This window comes from Syngnathus leptorhynchus, chromosome 3, assembly GCF_054491065.1.
Source record: "Syngnathus leptorhynchus isolate UIUO chromosome 3, UIUO_Slep, whole genome shotgun sequence".
Classification (NCBI taxonomy): Eukaryota; Metazoa; Chordata; class Actinopteri; order Syngnathiformes; family Syngnathidae; genus Syngnathus; species Syngnathus leptorhynchus.
This window is the reverse complement of record NC_141197.1, coordinates 20,308,572-20,329,330: the sequence shown is the minus strand read 5'-3', so window position 1 is coordinate 20,329,330 and position 20,759 is coordinate 20,308,572. Positions and strand designations below refer to the sequence as shown.

General features: G+C 47.7%; 3 protein-coding genes across 8 annotated transcripts in view; 1 reads left to right on the top strand and 2 right to left on the bottom strand.

Moving 5' to 3' along the window:
- Positions 1 to 8,389, bottom strand: part of ankrd11 (ankyrin repeat domain 11) — a 45,990-nt gene extending 37,601 nt beyond the window's left edge. For 4 of the 6 annotated variants that reach the window (XM_085907825.1, XM_085907827.1, XM_085907828.1 and 1 more), the window contains exon 1: positions 7,927 to 8,389. The gene's annotated coding sequence lies outside the window, so the exon portion shown is untranslated. Of the gene's footprint in view, positions 1 to 7,038; positions 7,836 to 7,926 lie in introns of those variants that run through there. The other 2 variants (XM_085907830.1, XM_085907826.1) reach the window with 2 other exon arrangements.
- Positions 8,390 to 9,592: 1,203 nt separating this feature from the next.
- On the top strand, positions 9,593 to 14,133 carry spg7 (SPG7 matrix AAA peptidase subunit, paraplegin). The gene is made up of 17 exons (XM_085907831.1): positions 9,593 to 10,110; positions 10,239 to 10,341; positions 10,412 to 10,501; positions 10,573 to 10,814; positions 10,898 to 11,037; positions 11,116 to 11,218; positions 11,280 to 11,405; positions 11,493 to 11,655; positions 11,989 to 12,162; positions 12,240 to 12,364; positions 12,439 to 12,541; positions 12,612 to 12,722; positions 12,821 to 12,936; positions 13,062 to 13,218; positions 13,290 to 13,453; positions 13,529 to 13,606; positions 13,675 to 14,133. Exons 1-17 carry the CDS (start codon positions 9,919 to 9,921, stop codon positions 13,879 to 13,881), a joined length of 2,394 nt encoding a protein of 797 aa, XP_085763957.1. The 5' UTR covers positions 9,593 to 9,918; the 3' UTR covers positions 13,882 to 14,133.
- Positions 14,134 to 14,557: 424 nt separating this feature from the next.
- On the bottom strand, positions 14,558 to 20,759 carry cdh15 (cadherin 15, type 1, M-cadherin (myotubule)). Its single transcript, XM_085907790.1, has 14 exons — positions 20,536 to 20,759; positions 18,073 to 18,216; positions 17,850 to 18,005; positions 17,440 to 17,584; positions 17,180 to 17,361; positions 16,987 to 17,115; positions 16,737 to 16,919; positions 16,376 to 16,620; positions 16,167 to 16,303; positions 15,859 to 16,089; positions 15,541 to 15,780; positions 15,317 to 15,465; positions 14,977 to 15,159; positions 14,558 to 14,895 (listed from the first exon to the last, which is right to left on the bottom strand). Exons 1-14 carry the CDS (start codon positions 20,584 to 20,586, stop codon positions 14,695 to 14,697), a joined length of 2,376 nt encoding a protein of 791 aa, XP_085763916.1. The 5' UTR covers positions 20,587 to 20,759; the 3' UTR covers positions 14,558 to 14,694.

The window sequence follows — 20,759 nt, the reverse complement described above, 5'->3', positions numbered from 1 at the left end:
TCACCACAGCCGCAAAGCCTGTATGAAGGTAAAAACATCTCTCTGCATTGACGTGCTGGTGAGTCCAAGCAGAAAATAGCCATTTGGAAGGCATCGATGGACGGCTCGGCACAACAGCCCGGGCGTCAGGTATCCCATCTTATTGTAATGTGGCCGCTAATTAGATTTAGTCATCTGCTCTTGAATGCACAAACACCGGCGTGGAAAGCCGACACTGGGGGGGGGGGGGGGGGGGGGGGGCGTGGGGGGCGGGGAAGATTACAGAAAAAGACAGGCACACCACACATCTCTTGTACAAAAACATCTACATTATTGATGAGGTCTGACTTCAGCGGGCGGGAACCACTGCACAGTGATCCCTTCTGCTCTCCCCCCAAAAATAATGCAGCATTGGGCATCCATTTGCGCAGAAGGTGAGAATGGCCGTCGATAAAAAGCGATGAATCATTTGGATTTGGCAACTGCTCATTTGTTCTGTATCTTAACAGAAGAAATCAAAGCAGCAAATATTTTTCGGGGGTGATCCTGTTCGGACTAATCGAGCAGAGAAAGCGGTCAAAAACAACAACGATGATGATGATGAAAACGGCATTGAACAATAAACCTGAAAGACGATATTTAATGAAGGCGGAGACGTTGAATGGAGGCGTACGAGAAGGAACACGCAGCCCTTGATAAAAATGTTCTGCCGTTGTCAAGGTAACAAGCTCATAGGACTGATGGGGAGAAAAATTTCATCTCATTCAAAAAAAAAAAATCAAAGAGGTGTCTTCAAACACAAGCCATCAAAAATAAACTGTGCACCGTGCGTCATCGTCTTCGATCCGCAAAGTACGCCAGATTTTGCACAATCGAAGTATTGGGGGACCAAGCGAGGATCCCTAACCCTCCTTGAAAAAGAAACCAGTGTGCAGGCTCAAGGACGCTCATCCCCAACCGGAGCCCTCAAGGGACAAATATGAAATCATTATCCAGATGCACATGAGCTGATGCGTCACAGAATGGCCGCCGTCGTGACATTTCAAATCACATCGGACGCATCAGAGTTCATTGTAGCAAGTTGGAGCTGTGCCGATCCCAACACGCTTGGCACGCAAGAAAGTGGAAAACAAATAGCGGCGTGCTAACGATTGAGACGTCAACACCATTTTCCTTTAAACAGCAGCACTGTTGATTTGAAGTCGTTACATGCAAATCATATCTCAAGGCACCACTAATATTCATTATTTACAGGCAAACGTCTTCATAAATGGATAAAGAGTCCGTGGAGATTTGTCACCGGGGGCTCTGTTTGCGTGACAGTAGCATTGGTTTCAAGGAGCCGTTCAGCTATCGAATATTATTATTGTATTCCAGGAATCTAGCGATTATTTATTTGGATCAAACGAGTGCTTCGATTTCTCTCACCTTCCTTGTATAAAAGGACTTTTGTCGGAATTTCAAAACAGGAATAAGGCCACTGTGTTTTCCGTGCGCAATTACGTGGACTTTAAAAACCCAACTATTGCCAATATTCGGATTTTGAAAGAACGTAGTCGATGATTTATCGAGCAACATGCAGCAGCACGCGGCTTTCTCAGACCAGCTGTCGCTTCCTCTCCTTCTTTCACTCGCTCTCACACGCACACACACACCCACTTTTCTGAACCCCATCCAGAATTCAGCTCCAATCCGTAGATGGAAAGAATAATATTATGTAAGATAGTCGTGTGTAAAAAGAGCAGCCAGTTATCAGCTGATGAAGTGATAAATACCTTGCAGCAGATGTGATAGCAGCCGTAACTTGTTTGTTTTGACCGAGGCACGCACGAAACGACACGGAACAAATCAACTTTCATATCACGTCCTTCGTTTACCTTTGCCGTGTTTGTCAATCGCTCGGAGGGCCAACTGTGCGGCCAAAGAATTGAATCTTTGAAAACTCTTGCGGTCGGTCACATGGTCTTCTGACAAAAAACTGGATTGGGTCTAAATTACAGATATTAAGATCTGTTTTTAGGGTCGATGTCTATTATTAGTAGTCAAGCAGGCCGATGACCGATATTTCCGTTTTTAGTCCAAGGCAAAATATTGGTGTCAAAGTGGATCATAAAATAGAGACTGCAACTGTTAACTTGGTTGAAAGCTGTGCTACTAAAAGTGAGGGGGAAAAATCCTGTTGCTTAGCAATTTTGTTCCATTTGGGACCTTGGCCTGCCGGCCGGTATCCTCCCCCCAAAAAAATCGAAATCATATTCCAAGCATTGTAGATCATATGCGTAAAAACAGAGAATCTGCCAGAGCGCTACAATCATTTCAAATGATTTGTGTCTGAAGAGGAAACGAGGCAGTTAGGTACAACGCCCTTGGCTTCCTGCAAACAGAACTTCCTGACGACCCTCGGTTACTGTTCGGATGTGCAAAAGCGAGGAGGGCCGGCCGGTCCCCAATGGGAATGAACCGACGTCAAGGCAAGCCAACCAAACACACAAACCATTTGTGTCGGACAACCACGGACGGGCTGATATGATGAAACAAAGCAGATATGGCTCTTGGGGAAATGTTTGCATAGGTGTGTGTGTGTACTATCTATCGTGTGAAGCCTGCCATTATCACACCTGCACTAACCAAAATAGTCCTTTCGAGAAAGGCTGTAAATAAAGGACGCAGCATGTTTATTCACAGACGAGTCAAAGCTCTTCGACGTTCAGACCGTTCGAGTGGATTGCGTTCAACGAAACAAAAAATCCTCAGCAACGTCCAACCTTTCTGAATCAAGCTACGTTCGATTCATTCGTTGGGCTACCAACGCGGGTGGCCCATTTAAATCGAAACAGAAGCCTTGCAAAAATATCTAATTCCTTTGAATCAAAGTCCCATGACAAAAAAATGAGAACTTCAAAAATAAAGACATCTTCCCTGACTTGGAACTTTGAGTCCTTTATATTAATAGCCATCCTGCAGTCTTGTCCCACCGGTACACAAGTGCTACGGATGAAATACAAAGTTACCCGTGACCTGTTACATCTGCTCAAAAGAAACACCAGGTAAGCAAGCAAGCAGTTTCCTCAAAAGCCTGTTAATTAACGTGATCTGAAAAATGTACGTCTCATTCAGACCTATAAGTATTTTCATAAAACTGCTCTCAATCCATAACAGACTGCTGGGTGGCGTTTCTACAAGATTTACCGCCGAGTGACTGACACAGCTAAGCATGCACATAACAACATATGTAAAACTTCGACAAGTTGGGAAAACCACCAGCAATTCCAGGAAACCATTCGTCACTACTTATCACAGCCTTCTTAGAAAACTTTTTTTGTTACATACAAGCTCTTTTGGAAGTTTTCCAAGCACAGAAAGGGAGCAGTTGCACAAGCCTAGACGTGCCGAGCGGTTGGCGAGAAAGATCCTGTGCGACAGGAATAAGCTGAAGTTGTTTACCTGTCAGGGATCATTCTGATTGGCCGAGTTAGTTTTGCCTGACATTTCATAATAATTCCTTTTTTAAATTACTTCAGCATGTACAACGACATATACTGATTGTGTTGTCATCTTCTCTGTTCCCTTAAATAGCTGGCCCGGAGGTCTCGACCCAAATGTCCTGACCTCGGAAATAAAAGTGACAAACTCGCCTTTTTTTGTAAGGATGCAATTTATACCTTTGCAATAATAGATTTATTACTACAGCAAAACGGGAACAAAAGCTGGAGACTCAGGTCAACAGCGGCTTCATAAACGGAAATGGTCCGTCATTAGAAAATAACACTGCAAACCGCAAAAAGCAGCACGAACGAGCGAGTGTTGTTAAAGTGGGAGAGAGACGCCAATAACGGGACGGGGTCTTTATAGCCATCGACCGACCGGTCGGGCCGGGCCCGGCCAGGCCGTAAAGACAGAAAAGAGCTGAGGTCTGCAAAAGCACCCACTGGTCAAAAAGGCTGCTTAGATCCTTTGTTATGCTTAACGTATACTGGTCCACAATGGGCCTGGGAAAAAAATAGGTGGCTAGACATGTGAGCAAGTGGAAGCACCAAGCGATGGACCTCCTCTCGCTGCTATTTAGGAATGTCTTTGCATTTCCCTCACATCCAAGGAGCGCAGACGTAAGCAAGCACGCAAGCCTCCTCCAGGCAGGCAGGCAGGCTGGCAGGCTGGCTCTCCTTCCCCCTTCCTGTTGTTGCATTTCAATGTAAATGGCCAGATGAATGGCTGCAGCTGGCCCATCAAAAGGCCAGCCCCAATAAAGGGCCTTGATGATTGAGATTCACCCAGGCCACAACAAGTGGACCATCCCCCGCCACTGCAACATCCTGCTGACTTTGGAGCGAGCTGCAGGGGCTGCCTTCCATTAAATTATATTTTGGCCATTCTACGACAAGACGTGATTGAGGATGGAAAAGTACGTTTCGCAAAATGACACGAGGGGGTTCCCGTTTGTCTCGGACGTCTAAAACGCTCGTCTTTGTGCATCCAATCTGTGCGCTAACACAACCGCGTAGCATAGACTCTGCAAATTTGAAAGAAGCCTTCAAAGTAGGCTTCCAGATAAGACCCAAGACGCCCGGTGTCCAATTCTGGGATTCGAAAGACGTTGCGCCGTGTATCGTACTGGAGAAAAGAGAAAGTCGCATACGGACGATTCAACCCAGTCACGCTGCGTCAAAACAATAATTGAACGCATTCTTGCGATATTTATTAGTCACGTGGAGAACAGCCACATCAAATGACCACAAACACTCATGTGCGTATATTTAGCAATAAAGTCAGACTAGCTCATTTTTTCCTCTCAGGATCAATACAGACATCTATGATGCGGCGTTTCACTTAGACGCACATATGAGGCCTGGTCGCTCAATTTTCTTTTCAAATTTAAAAATAAACACCACAAAGGCTTTTTGCAAAGAAAGGGAGGTGAGACCAAGATGAAAACGACAAACTCACCATTCCGTTTCCTGTGACTATTTGGAATTGGCGGGAGTTCTGCGCACGTTTGTTGACTTCATTCAATCCTTTCTGGCTTGCGAGCAGCCGCACACACCGACGCAGGCACGGCGGTAGTGTCGTAAAGCCGCAAGTGTCGTTTTCAGTGTCGTAAAGCGACACCAGCGTTGCGATGTGAGCGCGAGTTGTATCAAACAACTTTTATGATGTGCACTTTACATTTTGCCAAAAGACAATGGGCAGGCTCACTTTCGCCGCCGTCATCCTCGTTCCAAACTAGGGCCGATATGAATTTTTTAAGACTAGCGGCGATCAGAATAGCCAACGATAGAGAGGCTAATGGCTATTCTCATCCGGAGCCATCTTATTTTTGCACCCTTGCAAATGTTTGAATCTTGGCTGGACATTTGGCTGCTCCGCAGAGCGTTCTGTCTGTTCCAGCCGTGGCAGAGTCAAAGTCCTCTGTAGCTTGGGCTGATTGGATGACCAAATGGCCAAACCACGGGATAAACACGGGTTTGGGATTAGGGTTGCCAAGATTAATCGACTAGTCACGACTACATCGACCACCAAACCTGTCCGCGGCTAGTTTGACTAAGATGACTGAGCACTGTGCTAGCGTTTCGGCTAACCAGTGTTAGCAACTGAGTCCAAACGTTAGGGTGCTCTACCACTGAGCCAAGTGAAATAAATGTGTTTGTTCTTGCGTATTTATGATGGTTATTAAATCAGGCAAAAGTGTACATTAAATTGTCGCTATCCGATCACATTTTCAGAAGTAAAATCACAGTCCCACATTATTTGATAACTGCAACCCGACAAGTAACCTTGATGTTTCCCTTTCCAGGCTGAGAATCCAAGTCTGCAAAGCATTCTGGAGAAGTAGCAACATGCCAAACGTTTCCCTTGGCTATGAGAAAATATGTGATGGTCCAGTAGAAGATGGCCATGCAGGCACAACCCAAAGATGGGTTCAGAACAGAGTCCACCAATGGGACGTCTTGAAGCTCGATATGATGTTCTGCGGTCCCGAGAGAAGCCACAGGATTGAGGCCCGCCATTTTGCTCTATTTCACTTCAACCATACAGGAGAGAGAAGCGGAATAGTAGGCTGGATGACAAAAGGGTTCCAGATCCATTTGAGGGTGTGCTGAGATTGAGAGCAGAAAGAAACATGGCAACTTGCGCCGCCGAAGCACAGACGGAGCTACGAAAGAGGAGTCGCTATACTTGTTTACTCAAAAGGACCACACGCTTAGCACAGGGGGGAGGGGAGAGCCTGCGGACGGAAAGCAGCCAGAGTTGTTGCACAAGTTGTAGCGACATGCCTCGGCTCTCAACACCACAGTCAAAAATGCAAGATGTAAAAAGGAAGCGCATCACCGTGTGACCGCGAGGTCCTAACAGCGAGATCTCTATCGCGCTGGAATGAAGGAGACGCAATTTTTCAGGTTGTTTTCAGGCCAGCGTGATAACAAACACAGACGTTCAGACGTGAATCGTCAAGAACAATCTTCCGACTCCCACAAAACACTGCAAATGTGCATTTTACTCGTTAAGTGGCAGTAGGTATATATCACGGCGTAAACTTTGAAGCGAGCAGGATTACAAAAGAAAAAAAAAATAGTGCCCAGCGTGGCTGACAGCTCGTGACGTCATTTGCTTACGAGAAGCACTCTTAATGGCACGCTGCAGAGCCTTCCTGTCCTGTCGTGCCGTTCCTAAAGCACACGCTCATTAAAACAAAGCAATGCCCACAATAAACAAAAAAGTGGATTCAACTCCCTCGAGTTGCAGTGGACTTTGATCCATCCATGCGCCAAATTTGAAAGCACATACAAACTGCAACTATAAGACCAGATCCAAAGTTGAATATGTGCAGGATATAAACTATCCCAAATAACATTGGGGGTGGGGAGGGATTCAGAAATTCAATACTAACAATTGCCCGGGTTTCAAACGTAGCAAGTATGTGAGGATATGCCAAAGGTGTTCAAGAACACACCCAAAGAGGATACCATCGCATTTTAAGCGTGTATCGGGGCTATAGAAGCTCAGACGCACAAACTGAACGTATTCAGCTGAGGGCACTGCAAAATGAGTCAGCATAGTTACCATGAAGCCAACGAGCCTCACAGACCATCTTGGTGGAAAGAAAATAGCAGCAGCAGAGGCAGCGGCAGCAGCACTGCAGTGTTTTCCTCGCCATTGGTCCTGCACCAAAGACGAGAGCTTGCTTGACTGCTCAGCCACAAGCCCACCATGTTGAGACTCTCCTTTCCTTTCCTTCACATTGCATTTCAACACGCACAACACAGCTGCTCCACGTAAAGCACTTGCACAAATACGACAGATATAGACTCAAACACAGACTATAACGTCTTACTATAATGTACACAGTATACTTGGGCTGGTTGGAATATTTCTTTGTGGACACGTTCCATTGATGGTGTTTAGTAACTCAATGGAGCTATGTAGAACAGGGAAGCTAAAAGTGTGCGTCAGTGATAGAAAATAACAGTTAAGAGGTAGCGAAGAGGTCCTGGCTTAGGCCAATAGCAACGCAACGGACGCCAACACGCTCCACATTCTTGGAAGAAATGTGCCACCTTGAACGAATACTGCAGAATATTGCTACACGTTTCCATTTCAGACAATTTTGGGAACATGCAAAAAAACGACGTTTACACAACAATGCAATCATATCGAGCGGCTTTTATTGGCACAAAAAAAAAACCCAGCCTGTTAACCAGAAAGACCACGATAAATTCACCAATTTAAAATACACCCACATAAACAGAAATGAGATGATACCGATGTGCTAAAATTGGAAACATTTTTGCCATTTGTGCTCAAAACATGAAGAAACGGCGACATTAGAAGTCGACATTTGTTGCTAGTCACAACAGCAGATTACAACACAACACAATACAGCAATCGCCAGTTTGTTGTTGATACCGCGCTGACCGTGTGAACCAAGAGGGGGAGAAAAGTGCGACTTACCTAATTTAGGATTTCCTTCAAAGTGTGAACGGAATCTTTATTTAATGCCACGGTGTGTTCAGCCAATGCTAGATGTTCCCATTTGTCGAGTTCGTTTTAGCACAAACTGTCTCGGAGACATCCGCATAGACTTGCAAGGACCATGGCAGCAGCGGCTAAAAGCAGCCCAGCAAACGAGGCTAGCGCTAGCCTCTTAAAACCATACACAGCAACAAGAAGACGACAGAGGAAAGACGACTCCAATATCCACAAAAAAACACGGTTGCAACTCAGCAAATTCTTCTTCACCTCCGAGTGCAAATCTTTATCAGTCCACTTGTGTAACGGCGGACTTGATCGGCTGAAGAAAACCCATCAAAATAGCACGGAATGTTTCGTTAAAGTCATCAGCGAACCCATTCGAGCGTTTTCCAAGCGGCCTTCGAGGTGCAGGACGGAAACGCTCGGGGGAATGAAAGCCGCCCTGTGATTGGTCGAAAACGCCTCCGCGCACCATGAAACTGCCTCCATTTTGGTTCTGGAACGGATCGCTTCCCTCTTGGAGATGAACAAGGAAATGCCCCAACATGGCCGATACGGCTCGGAGTTTCAGGCCCAGATCGCGCGCTACTGTTGCAACCGAAGAGCCAATCAAAGAAATGGAGAACAAACATCGGGTGCGTTCGATGTATTGTTTCTCGAAAACGTGTTTACGTTTGGAAAACCTCATTTTAAATAAAGGAACCACATTTCTAAATGTGCGCATTTGATCATTCTTTCATGAAAAAAACGTGTATTTTCAGCCAGGACTTGCATTTTTTTCATTGACATATTTTGTATCTATTCACGTGCATAATTAAGAATAGCACGATTGTGTTAAACTGCACTCATATCAAATGTTATGTGCAGGTTTTCGAACACATGTTACAGTTTATATGCATCTCACAGGTTGGTTACAAAATTCGGGAAATAAATGATGAGATAAAATGTTAATTTTTGATGCATTAGCAAATATTCTCACATGTTAGGTCAACAGAAGACAGGCGTTGAAAACATATCGGGCAGGACTGGTAGTTAAACCGGGCGCACCCAGCAGTCAACAGGAGACGAGCTTCAATAGAACAAGGTTTCCAATTGGTCAGGAAAGTGCCGCGATCTTATTGGTCATTATGTATGTCAATCCCAACTACTACTGACCTCATTTCGTACGATTGTTTTTGATAGTCTATCTATACATTAAAACACATCTGTGTATTGCCATAGCAAATTTAAAGTAAATGAGCGTGTCATTAAAAAAAAGAAGTCTCTGGAAAGTTCGAGACCCGTGTGTCGTTACGCAAGACGCAAGTCAGATAAGCATAACTTGACGACAAGCGCACCCTGCTGGAGTTGCTCAAATAAAGTAAAGTATCAGAAAATAATGGCCACACTCAAAACACACGGACGGTCACCGACCACAACTCGTTTTGACCAAACAAAAACTGCCCATTATATATTGTATTTTAACCAATTGAAATATTTTCACCTCGATATGCAAGCATTGCTTCCTTGTTATTTTTTTTAAACGAGTAGTCACGGCAGTTAATAACGTTAGAGGGTTAATGACTTGGCTCTATAGATTCGTATTTTTGTCTTTATTATTATTTCTCATTCGTTTTTAAGCTACATCATAAACAAATATCTTTAGTGGTCGTATTTCATGCAGGCTGCGTAAATGGGTGCGCACCTCAACACTCTTGAACTCAACAACTTTCCATTAAAATGGAATTCATCACGAGTGCAAATACAAGCCCGAATAAGAATTTTTCCAACACACATTCCTGGTAGAATAAAACCCAATTGAATGCCCAATTGTTTCGTTTAGAGTGTACTTGTGTCCGTGTCACATTTCCGGGAAGTGCGTCACACAACATCGCAAGCTAGCTCCGATCCATGTTAGTAAACAAACGTGAAGGCTAATCTGAACTCAAACATCAGCAATGTATATTCGCTAATTCATTGCAGATCGACGTTATGGCGATGTCGTTGTTGCAGCATTGCGTTCGTCTTTGCACGAAATCTCCTGCGGGCTTAGCATGGACGTGGTCAAGGCGAAACTGTCACATATTATCCAACAGGGCCACCGTCAACAATGTGCGCTTACGAAAGATCTTATATGCAATGTCCGAGAGGACTCGAAGCGGACAACCTCCAAAACTAATCAAAGTAAGAAACAATATCGCATGTTTTATGTCATGTGGTTATTACTAAGGGACATAAAACTAACTAACCAGCTTCGTCTCTGGCAGAATGACCACATACCTGACTGTCACAATCCAACTTTTGTGTTCCAGAGTATTCTCCTCAAACCATTGAGCCCCACGTTGGCGGGACTCAGCAGAAAATTAGTGTGGAACAACCTTCTGGAAAACCCAGTGGGTTTCCTCAATTTATTAGGTAATCTTATTATGATGTCGCTCTCCAATCAGGTGTGCATTACTTTCCAATGTTTCACATTTTATTCCAGGGGCAACGTCCTACTTCAGTACATCTCAGTCCAAACAAACCACCGATAAAAAGAATGAACCAAAAGGGAAAAAGCCAGAGGAAGATGAAGGTAAGACCGTACAAATGCAGTGCCATTTTCCTCCTCGTGCATTTCACTATCTGCGCAAACGTGCTTCTCAGAGGAAAAGAAACGGCGCGAGCAGGAGGACCAGATGTACCGAGAGCGCCTGCGGACCCTCTTCATAATAGCGCTCATCATGAGCCTCCTAAACTCCATCAACACTAGCGGCGGGAACATCTCTTGGAATGATTTTGTCAATGAGATGTTGGCGAAGGGCGAGGTGTCACGGGTGCAGGTGGTTCCTGAAAGCGACATTGTGGAAATCTACCTTCACCCCGGTGCAGTCATCTTTGGCCGACCTGTACGCTCACCTCTATTTCCAATCGACAAATCTCGCAGAGTTTTCGTGACTGATTCTTCTTGGTTTCATGCGTCTTTTGCTAGAGGCTTGCGCTCATGTATCGAATGCAAGTGGCCAACATAGACAAATTTGAGGAGAAGCTGAGGGCCGCTGAGGAGGAGCTGCATATTGACACAAAGGATCGGATACCTGTCTCCTACAAACGCACTGGATTCTTTGGAAAGTAAGTCGCCAAAAACCGTTTGCAAGGTGTGATGAGATGATAAAAGTTTCCCAATCATAACTTCACGTTTCTCTGCAGTGCTGTGTACGCTCTGGGGATGGCGGCAATCGGCGTGGCTATTCTCTGGTACATCTTTCGTCTGGCAGGCATGGGTGGCAGAGAAGGAGGCTTCAGTGCATTTGTAAGTCACCCAACTTTTCTCTTTGTTCACGCTTGTTTGAACAAGTACACTCGCTTGACAGAATCAGCTCAAGATGGCCAAATTCACCATCGTGGACGGCAAGTCGGGGAAAGGCGTGAGGTTCAAAGATGTCGCAGGCATGCACGAGGCAAAGATGGAAGTGAAAGAATTTGTTGACTACCTCAAAGTGAGAAGCGCGGCTCGTTACGGTTTGACATTTTCTAACCGTGTCAAACCGAACTCGACATTGTCGTCGCGTTACGTTTTTCTTCAGAATCCCGAACGATACCTCCTCCTGGGAGCCAAGGTACCAAAGGGAGCATTGTTGCTAGGACCCCCGGGCTGTGGAAAAACGCTGTTGGCAAAGGCCGTTGCCACAGAGGCGCAGGTCCCATTCCTGGCCATGGCTGGCTCAGAATTTGTCGAGGTCATTGGAGGTACAGTATGCGTCACTCGTATTTCTGCTGCCATTGTTAACACAAAAAAAAAAAATAGTATTAGTAACATTTTTGGAGAGAGAAACAGAGAGTGAATATTCTAGATTTCACTTCTAACTCAAATGTGGTCAGAACGCCCTCTGCTGGACAAATGTTGGAAACGCACCGTTTTAATTCGTCCCTTGATTGATTCAGGGCAGTGGTTCTCCATTTTTTTAGATGTTTATAGAGAGAGGGGATCTCACCTCCATGCTTTGCATAAGAAAGAGAAATAAATTGCCCGTCTTGCTGTCGCCGTACAAAATAAATCAAATGAATGAAAACTATTTTTAGGTCTGGGTGCCGCCAGGGTGAGGAGCCTGTTCAAGGAGGCTCGCGGTCGGGCGCCCTGCATCGTCTACATCGACGAGATTGACGCCGTGGGAAAGAAGCGCTCCACCAACATGTCCGGCTTCTCCAATACGGAGGAGGAGCAGACCCTCAACCAGTTGCTGGTTGAGATGGACGGTAAGTTGTGCCGTCTAAAGCCTCTTTCTTGTCTTGCCAGAGGAATGACTCCAAATGTTGTTTTCCTCCCCCCCCAGGAATGGGAACAACTGACCATGTGATCGTCCTGGCCTCCACAAACAGAGCGGACATCTTGGACAACGCTCTGATGAGACCCGGCAGATTGGACCGGCACATCTTCATCGATCTTCCCACCTTGCAGGTGAAGGGCGGACGTGAAGGAATTCCTCAAAACCATCTCCAAGCCTAAATCCCAAAGTTTGTTTTCATCCTCAGGAACGGATGGAAATCTTTGAACAGCATCTGAAGATCCTGAAGCTTACTCAACCGGCCGGCTTCTACTCCTTGCGGCTGGCTGAGCTCACGCCTGGCTTTAGCGGTCGGTACATGATGCGTGGCAAAACGTCGGGCGTTGACATGCTGAGTCCTAAAATGATTTTTGTCCCCAGGTGCCGATATTGCCAACATCTGTAACGAAGCCGCCCTGCATGCTGCCAGAGAGGGCCACAAATCTATCGACACCTTTAACTTTGAATACGCAGTGGAAAGAGTCATTGCAGGTGCAGTTGACTCCACTCGCCTTTGTCCGTCCGTCCGTCCGCCCGTACGGTATTTCTTTGTCGATGATACGGCCACCGATGCAAACGGGTGTTTTTAGGAAGCGTGAAGAAGAGTAAGATCCTCTCCAAAGAGGAACAGCGAGTGGTCGCCTTCCACGAATCGGGGCACGCGCTGGTCGGGTGGCTGCTCGAGCACACGGAGGCGGTCATGAAGGTAGTAACTTTCCAAATCATTATTTTGACCTCGAGTCCAACTCAAGTGCTCCTCAAAAAACAAGAGCCTCAGAAATTGCTGAGTGTGTGATTTGTTTTTTCGTTTATCACCCTCCGTTACTTTAGGTGTCTATTGCGCCTCGGACAAACGCGGCACTGGGATTTGCCCAGATCTTGCCTCGTGACCAGTACCTGTTCACCGAGGAGCAGCTGTTTGAGCGCATGTGCATGGCTCTGGGAGGACGGGCTGCGGAAGCCATTACCTTTAACAAGGTTACAACAGGTACACACACACACACACTCAGCCGTGTCCGCCCTTTTTCTTGGATATCGTAAGTTATTGCGCGTGTGCAGGAGCTCAGGACGACCTGCGCAAGGTGACCCGAGTGGCCTACTCCATGGTGAAGCAGTACGGCATGTGCACCAGCGTCGGCCAGGTGTCCTTCCCCGAAACGGAGGAGCAGGGTGCCATCGGGCGCCGACCCTTCAGCCAAGGCCTCCAGCAGCAGATGGACCTGGTACTTTCCCAATCTACGCCGTGTTTGCAGACTGCTGTTCCAAATATTGCTGTCGAAAATGATTTGTGCTTTCAGGAAGCTAAGATGTTGATCGCCCGCGCCTACCGGCATACAGAGAAGCTACTACTGGACAATAGAGACAAGTTGATATTGGTTTGTCCCCTTCTTCTGTCTTTGTCCTGTCTCATCTTTGCAATTGTTTCAATGTGCATTGTTTGCAGTTGGCCAATGCTCTGTTAGAGCGGGAGGTGGTGAACTATGACGACATCGAGGCTTTGCTGGGGCCGCCCCCCCACGGGCCCAAGAAGATGATCGCTCCGCAGAGCTGGGTGGAAGCTCAGAGGGACAAGCAAGACACGGGCGAGGACCAAACGCCGCCGCCCGCACGCGGACGCAGCCAAGGCGACATGAATCCCGAGATGGCCTGAGGTGGGCGCCAGACTTGCCTCTGCCTTGTTTTTTTTTTAATGGTTGGCAAATGCATCCGAGCTGCAGACTGGAAACGAGCAAACATTCTGCAAATAGTGTTTGGATGCAAACTGAAGTAAAGCTCAGTGTTAAATGTTTCAGGTGAAAGAAAAGCTTTTCAGTGGAGTTTGTAACTCATTTTGTGTGACATGCTAAAATCCTTGTTTGGCCTTTTTGGACAAAAATAAAAAGAGATGCAATGAGTGGAAGAACTGCAGCGATTGTTTCTCACCCAATTACAGCACCACAATGACATTTATGTCCTGGAGAGGGCGCTAGAATCCTCCATCTTCTGGTAGATTGTTATATTTGAGCCAACTTTTAGTGAAGTTGTGCCCTTTGAAAAAGGAATTTGAAAATAAGTTCTACATTCTTTATACTGCACGAATGAAATAATTGGGCTCAGCCACCTGTTTTCTTTGACAAATTCTGTGCATGTGTATTTGTTTTGTGAAGTCAGAAGTAGAACATATGCTGGAATGGAGGTATGTATTATGATCAAACGAAGAAACACGAGTAACAAATCAAATTCATCTTAGAAAATAATAACATCATATAAAAAGAAAGTCGCACGTCCCGGCCCATCCATCCAAGTTTGGCTATAAATCAAATCAATCTTGTTGAGCTCCTCCCCTTTCAAATATTCACAAACATCTCACAAATCAGTTTAAGAGCAGGTAAAAAGGCCTTTTGGCGACACAGTGATGGAGAAGATCTCATCTTGTCCAATGAAACAGTAAAAGCACGGAGCCGCGTCGACTCACCCTTCCCACTTAACGCGGGTCGTACATGTTGGCCAGTTTGTGAAAGCGCGGCCCCCAGTCGTTGAGGTAGTCGTAGTCCTGGTCCTCGTCCGAGCTCGCCGACGCCACGGAGCTGAGGCTGCCCGCCAGGGAGCCCTCGCCCTCGTAGTCGTAGATCAGGGCTGTGTCGTACGGCGGCACGTTGGGATCCTTGTCTGCCGCCTCCAGACCCTGAACGTGTGTGAATGGCAAAATGTGGCGGAGTTCAACAGCCGCCCATCAACAAGCCCTCGTAGAACAGAAGCGTCTTACGTCACTGATGTAGTCCTGGATGTCGGCGGGATCCGCCGGCGGCCTCCGAGGGTAGGCGGGAGACGGCAGGTCGTGCGGAGCGTCCCTCCTGACGGGCTGCTTGCCTCGGGCCGTGGGGTAATACGGCGCCGGGGTCACGGGGGCGTCCAGAGGATTCCACAACAGGTCCATGTTAAAGGCGTTCTGCGAGGACGCTGAGATGTCAAACCTTTTCTTCCACCAGCCTCATTTATCGATTCATTTATTGACTTCATTAACGTCACGTAAGAATTCAAATCGGTGAAGTCATTGGCGAACCAACATGATTCCAGTTTGGATTTGAATGATGTTGAGGCCTTACCTCATCTTCCTCACCGCCCCCTTGTTCGTCGTAGTTGAGGACATTGTCCCTGATGTCGTCTTCGGAATCGGCGGCGAGCAGACCGCTTCCTTTCTTGATACCATGGCGTCTGCCGCACGACTTGAGCGCCACCGCCAAGAGCAGCAGCACTGGAAAAGCAAAACATCTTCAATATGTCTTTTTTTTTTCCTCCTTCTCCTTTTAACATTAAAAACGTGACTCACGTAGAAGGAGGCCAAAAGCGGCCATGATAATAATAAGCGCCACGAAGCTGATCCCCACGCCGGAGGCCGAGACGGCGCCCGCCTCAGACTTGCAGTCTCCGCGCGAGTCGCAGAGACACACCGTCACGTTGATCTCGGCGAAAGAGCTGAGGCGCGGCTTTCCGGAGTCCGACACCAACAAGGCCACGGCGTATTCTCCGTCCTCCAGGTCCACGAGAGGCTGCAGCTTTGCGTGCGTGTCTGAAGTCAGGGTGGAAGGAAAGAAATTCATCGGCCGACGCTTGTGGTGATTCTTCCAGCGTCCTCCAACCTAGCTACCATTGACTTGGATGACAGTCCAGTTGATTGACACGTCGTCCAGCATTTCAAAGACAAACGGCGCCGCGTGTGGAGGGAGGTCGTGGTCCACAGCCGTCAGCAGCAACCCGGAGGTCGCCCTTCCCGCGTCCCGGCACACGGCGCCGCTGAGCGGGTAGGGCGTCGGGGCAAAGTCGTTGGTTTCCTTCAAAGTGATGGCCACGCTGGCTGTGGTGGACACGCCGCCGGCATCTGCGGAGGATCGCCACGTGGGTGAGCCACACGTTTGAAGAACATCACAAGGTGGAGGAGGGATTGAGCCTTCCGACCTGTAACCTTGACGGCGGCCACGTAGACGTTGTTCCGAACATGCTGCGATCGCATGTTGAAGGTTCTCTTTGCAGAAATGTCTCCCGTGTGTCTGTCGATGGTCAGCCACCTCTCGGGATCTCTGCTGATCTCGTACCTGCCGGCCGGCACAGCTTAGGTATCTCCACGCTCGCCAATAGGATGAAATGAGAAAGCGCCGCCTTGATACCTCAGGTCGGAATGATCGGGGTCAAAGGCAATGTTGCTTTTCAGGAGCGTTCCGGGAGCCACGGATTCGGGAACGACAATGCGGATGGGGTCCTCCCTGAAATGCGGCGCTTCGTTCTCGTTGACGACCGTCACCACCACCACGGCGCTGCTGGCGGGCAAGTTGGGCGCCTTGTCGCTCAGAGGATTGACATTCTCCACCGTCAGAAAGAGAATGTGCTCCTTCTGGGTCTCGTAATCCAGTGGCTGCAGACAAACAAAACAACTCCCTTGACTATTTCTTTCTTTCTTTCGTTTTAATGAATGACTTCATCAATGATATTTTTCAATGGAGTGGATTTTTGCGAATGATGTCCGCTTACCTTGAGCGCCATCAGAACGCCCTGGTTGGTGGCGCTGTCGGTGGTGACGGCAAAGTTTTTGTCAGGGTCGTTGGAGATGAAATATTTGGCCTCCCAGTTTCCCGTCCCGCGATCGTCACCGTCCGTCACGTTGACGCGTCCGATCTCGACGTTTATTCTGTTCTCCACGGCCGTCACGGCGTACTGGATGGATCAAATCCAAATACGTCACTTCCCCGTTGTCCCGGACATGAAATTGAGCGGGCCTCACCGAACTGGGGTGGAACTGCGGCGCGTGATTGTTGATATCGGACACGTGGATGACGGCCACACCTTGGCTGGTCAGCCCCATGCCGCCCATGTCGGCCACTTGTAACATTAGCCTGAAGGTCTTGACCACCTGCCGGTGGGAAGAGGACATGGGGATTGAACTGAAGACAACTTTTGGATGTCTCGTGTCTTACCTCTCTGTCAAGGCCCACGTCTCTGGTGTAGATAGTTCCCGTCTCGTTGTTGATCCCAAACATGGTTTTGGTAACGGCGTTGGGCGGGATGCTCTCTTGGCCGATGATGGAGTAGCTGAGAAAGGCGTTTTCCGTCAGCGGGTCGTCCGCATCCGTGGCTGATACCGACATGACCGACGTGCCTGTCGGGCCACATTTTGAGACCATTACTTCCCATTGAATTATTATGATTTTTTTTTATGATGTCCCGTGGATTGTACCCGGCACCGAGAACTCCGAGACGGCCCCGGTGAACTGTTTCTGGGTGAAGGCCGGTCTGTTGTCATTCTGGTCCAGTACTACAATTTCGATGGTGGTTGGGTTCTCCAGTCTCTCTCCACTGGATGACAGCGCAAAAGCTTTCAACTACACAAAAAAAAATCTTATTAAGGTCTTTGAGTACTTGAGACTTTTGCCAAGAATGACAATTTATGTGTCAAGTGGGAGGAAATGCGTGAAGGATGGTTAGTCAGACATTGTGAATTACATCACAGCCATCTTGTCCAAAACATTGCAAAATGGCTCCCTCGATGACTGTAAAGTCCTTAAATATACGATGACAAGAAGCTGCCAAAAAGTCATGGAAACACACCTTTAAGATCTCACAGTAAAAATGTGGGCGCGTCCTTACGCTAAAGCTCGTGTACTTCTCTCTGTCCAGCGGACGCTTGCTTCTGATGACTCCTGACTTGTCATCAATCTCAAAGAAATTCTTGGGTGGCTGATCCACGCCCGGGCCCTCCAACTTATAGATCACCTCGCCTGTGAAGATTTTGTCCGACTTGATCTGGTGGGAGAGAGGGAGATCCTGTGAGTTGTCCGTGCAGTGAGTGACTAGTTGTGGAAGCGTTTACCTGGACCAAGTTTTCTGGAACCTGCTTGCTGTTTTCCAAAACTCTAATTGGAGGGATGATCCAGTCTCTCTTCACCCTTACCACCCCTCCTTTGCCTGGGCTCCTCCACGGGTGGATCTCCTGAACATGTTGAGCATTTTGCACCTGTGCAAAAACAGCGGGGTTGGCATGCTGGCAAGTTTGTCGAGAGGCAGAAGAAGTGTTCAGGTTTCACAGTAGCGGCCTTTGAAGAGGCTCTAGAATTCATTTTGGAATGGGGAAACGCACGCAAGCAAGCTGACTGACACAAAAGGCAGCAACAGCAGCTGTCCGCTATGGATTGAGTTCCCAGGCCAGCCACACATTCCCGTCTCCCAAATTCCCCTTTACGCTCAGCCCCGCACCTGACTGGGACTTGGGGGTCACCTTACGGATGCGCCCGGAATTCCGAGAGTTTCTCACGCTGAGGCCACCCACGCAAAAATCATTTACGCAAGTTATTTCCATGGTGGGAAATCTGACATGAGTCGCCATACGTCGGAAAGTGTCTGCTTTGGGCGTGCCGCCGATTGCTACGCTCATTTCCTCTTTCAAACTCGGCTGCTCTACATATGAAGGCATTTAAAGTCAATGAATAAATCATGAAATGTAAACTTTTTTGCCATGAATATGTTTTGTTTGTGTTATTTTGAAATGTCTCTTCCCCGATTGCTATTCCGAGCGGAACGCCTGCGATGAGCGGCATTCGCAGCCCAAGTCACATCTATTTGTGGCCTTCATCAGCACACACACACACACACAAACACACACTCCCATTTGGCATTCCGTAGGTGCTCCCAAATTCCTCCCGAGCGCCATCTGCAGCAAGCTGCTGCTCCAATGACAGACAGAGCTTGGCTTCTTTATTGTGAGTTGCCAGTGATGAATGGTCAAAACTTTCACACTAGGGAAACAAACAATCTGGAAGGGTCATGTGCCAGAACCCCCCCAAAAAAATTCATCAAAGCAGTGGAGAAGATTAAAAGTGTGAGTTTGAAATGGGTCTGCTGTTTCACTCAACTTTCCCGCCTCATTCATAACGCTGGCTGCGGTCTCAGCGGGACCACCTTTCGGCCGGCACTTTTCCAATGTTTTTACCAGACGAGCGTCCCGTTACCAATTAGCCCGACGGCTGCCTTTTGTGACGGGCTGAGTGATGACACCGCACACCCTCGAACGCTTTTAGAAGCGTTTCCCAGGTACCTTTACAAGCTGACCTTTGACCTCGGGCCCTCACAGAAGTACAGACGGCTTGTTTTGGCGACGCTATTACGTGGTCACCGTCCCAACTGCAATCCTTATACAAAATAATCCATTCAAATTCAAACAGTACGATTCAGATTTCCTTTTTCATTGCAAAGATTTCAATATCAAACGCAATCCAGCCATTGTTCCCAAGTTTGCAAGCTAAGCTTTTCAGCGGAGCCCCATGCCATGACGTGTCACACAGGTGACCCCGGGTCAGCTGCCCACACCAGCCGTTTCTGGTGTAGGTTTGTCACCATTTACAAAGTTAAAGAATGAGAGATCAAGAGTCGAGTCTTCTTATTCAATTTCCGAGAAATTGAACTGATTTCTTTTCACCTGGCAAAAGAATGCAAACGACACAAGCCAACACGATTTATTTCTGTTTGCCTTTGACCGATTGTTTCCGATGAGTGAGAGCTCGGCGCCAACTGGCCGCCGCACTCTTGATTTGCGCCCGATTTTATGGTCCGGAAGCGAGCCGCTCCTCTTTCCGCAAAGAGGGATGACAGAGAGGGACAAATGGCGTGCGCGGCGTACGCATCTGGGAGCAGCTGCTGCCGACTGTTGCCCAAACATCCACCTCAACACCTCTCGGATAATAACAGCCGGCCCCGACTCAGCTATCGGGTAACACGTGTAAAATACGCAATTTATATTCAGCTGCTTCGGTTTGGAGTTTTTTTTTGGGGGTTTCACTTCAAAGAACCTTTTTGAATTTCCATTGACTGTAAATATCGCTGAACTCCAATTACCGTATTTTCCGGACTATAAATTGCAGAAATGTAGTTGCCGTTTATTTTCATTTTGAAAGATGGTCCCACAGGAGGTAAACTCACTCACAGGACCAACTTAGGCTCCGTGGCTTTTCCAAACACGGAGAAAGACTGACTAATGATGGCCGCGGGTGGCGTTGCTAACACGTCAGCTATCCGTTCTCATAATGGCGTCCGTTGACAGGTGCTGGCCCCCAAACGTGCACATCTGGAGCCATCCTCGCTCAAAATGTTGACATCAACTTCAACCTCTGATTGCACGGTGACTGACAAATATAAAACAGAGAGGCCGGCCAAAATCAAACCGGGTAGGTCGAATTGGGAAGCTTAAACATAAAAGTCGGCCGTCTACGGAATTTAGGCGAGTATTTTGACAAAACACTCCAACGAGCCTGGCTCAAATTTGAATGGCGATTTCATTTACCTGACAAATGACAGCAGCCAGCACACAGGCCATCAACATCCTCGTGGCCATGGTCAACACGTTGGACGGACCTCCTCTGAGATGGAGCCGACTTCCCGAGCCGCTGTGAACACGAGCGAGCGAGCGAGCGAGGCTCGGCAACCCTAAAAGCCGCCCTCCTTTTTTCCTTACGCTGCTTCCTCTTTGCGTCTGGGTTGGGTCTCACGTCGCGGGGCAGGGGTTAG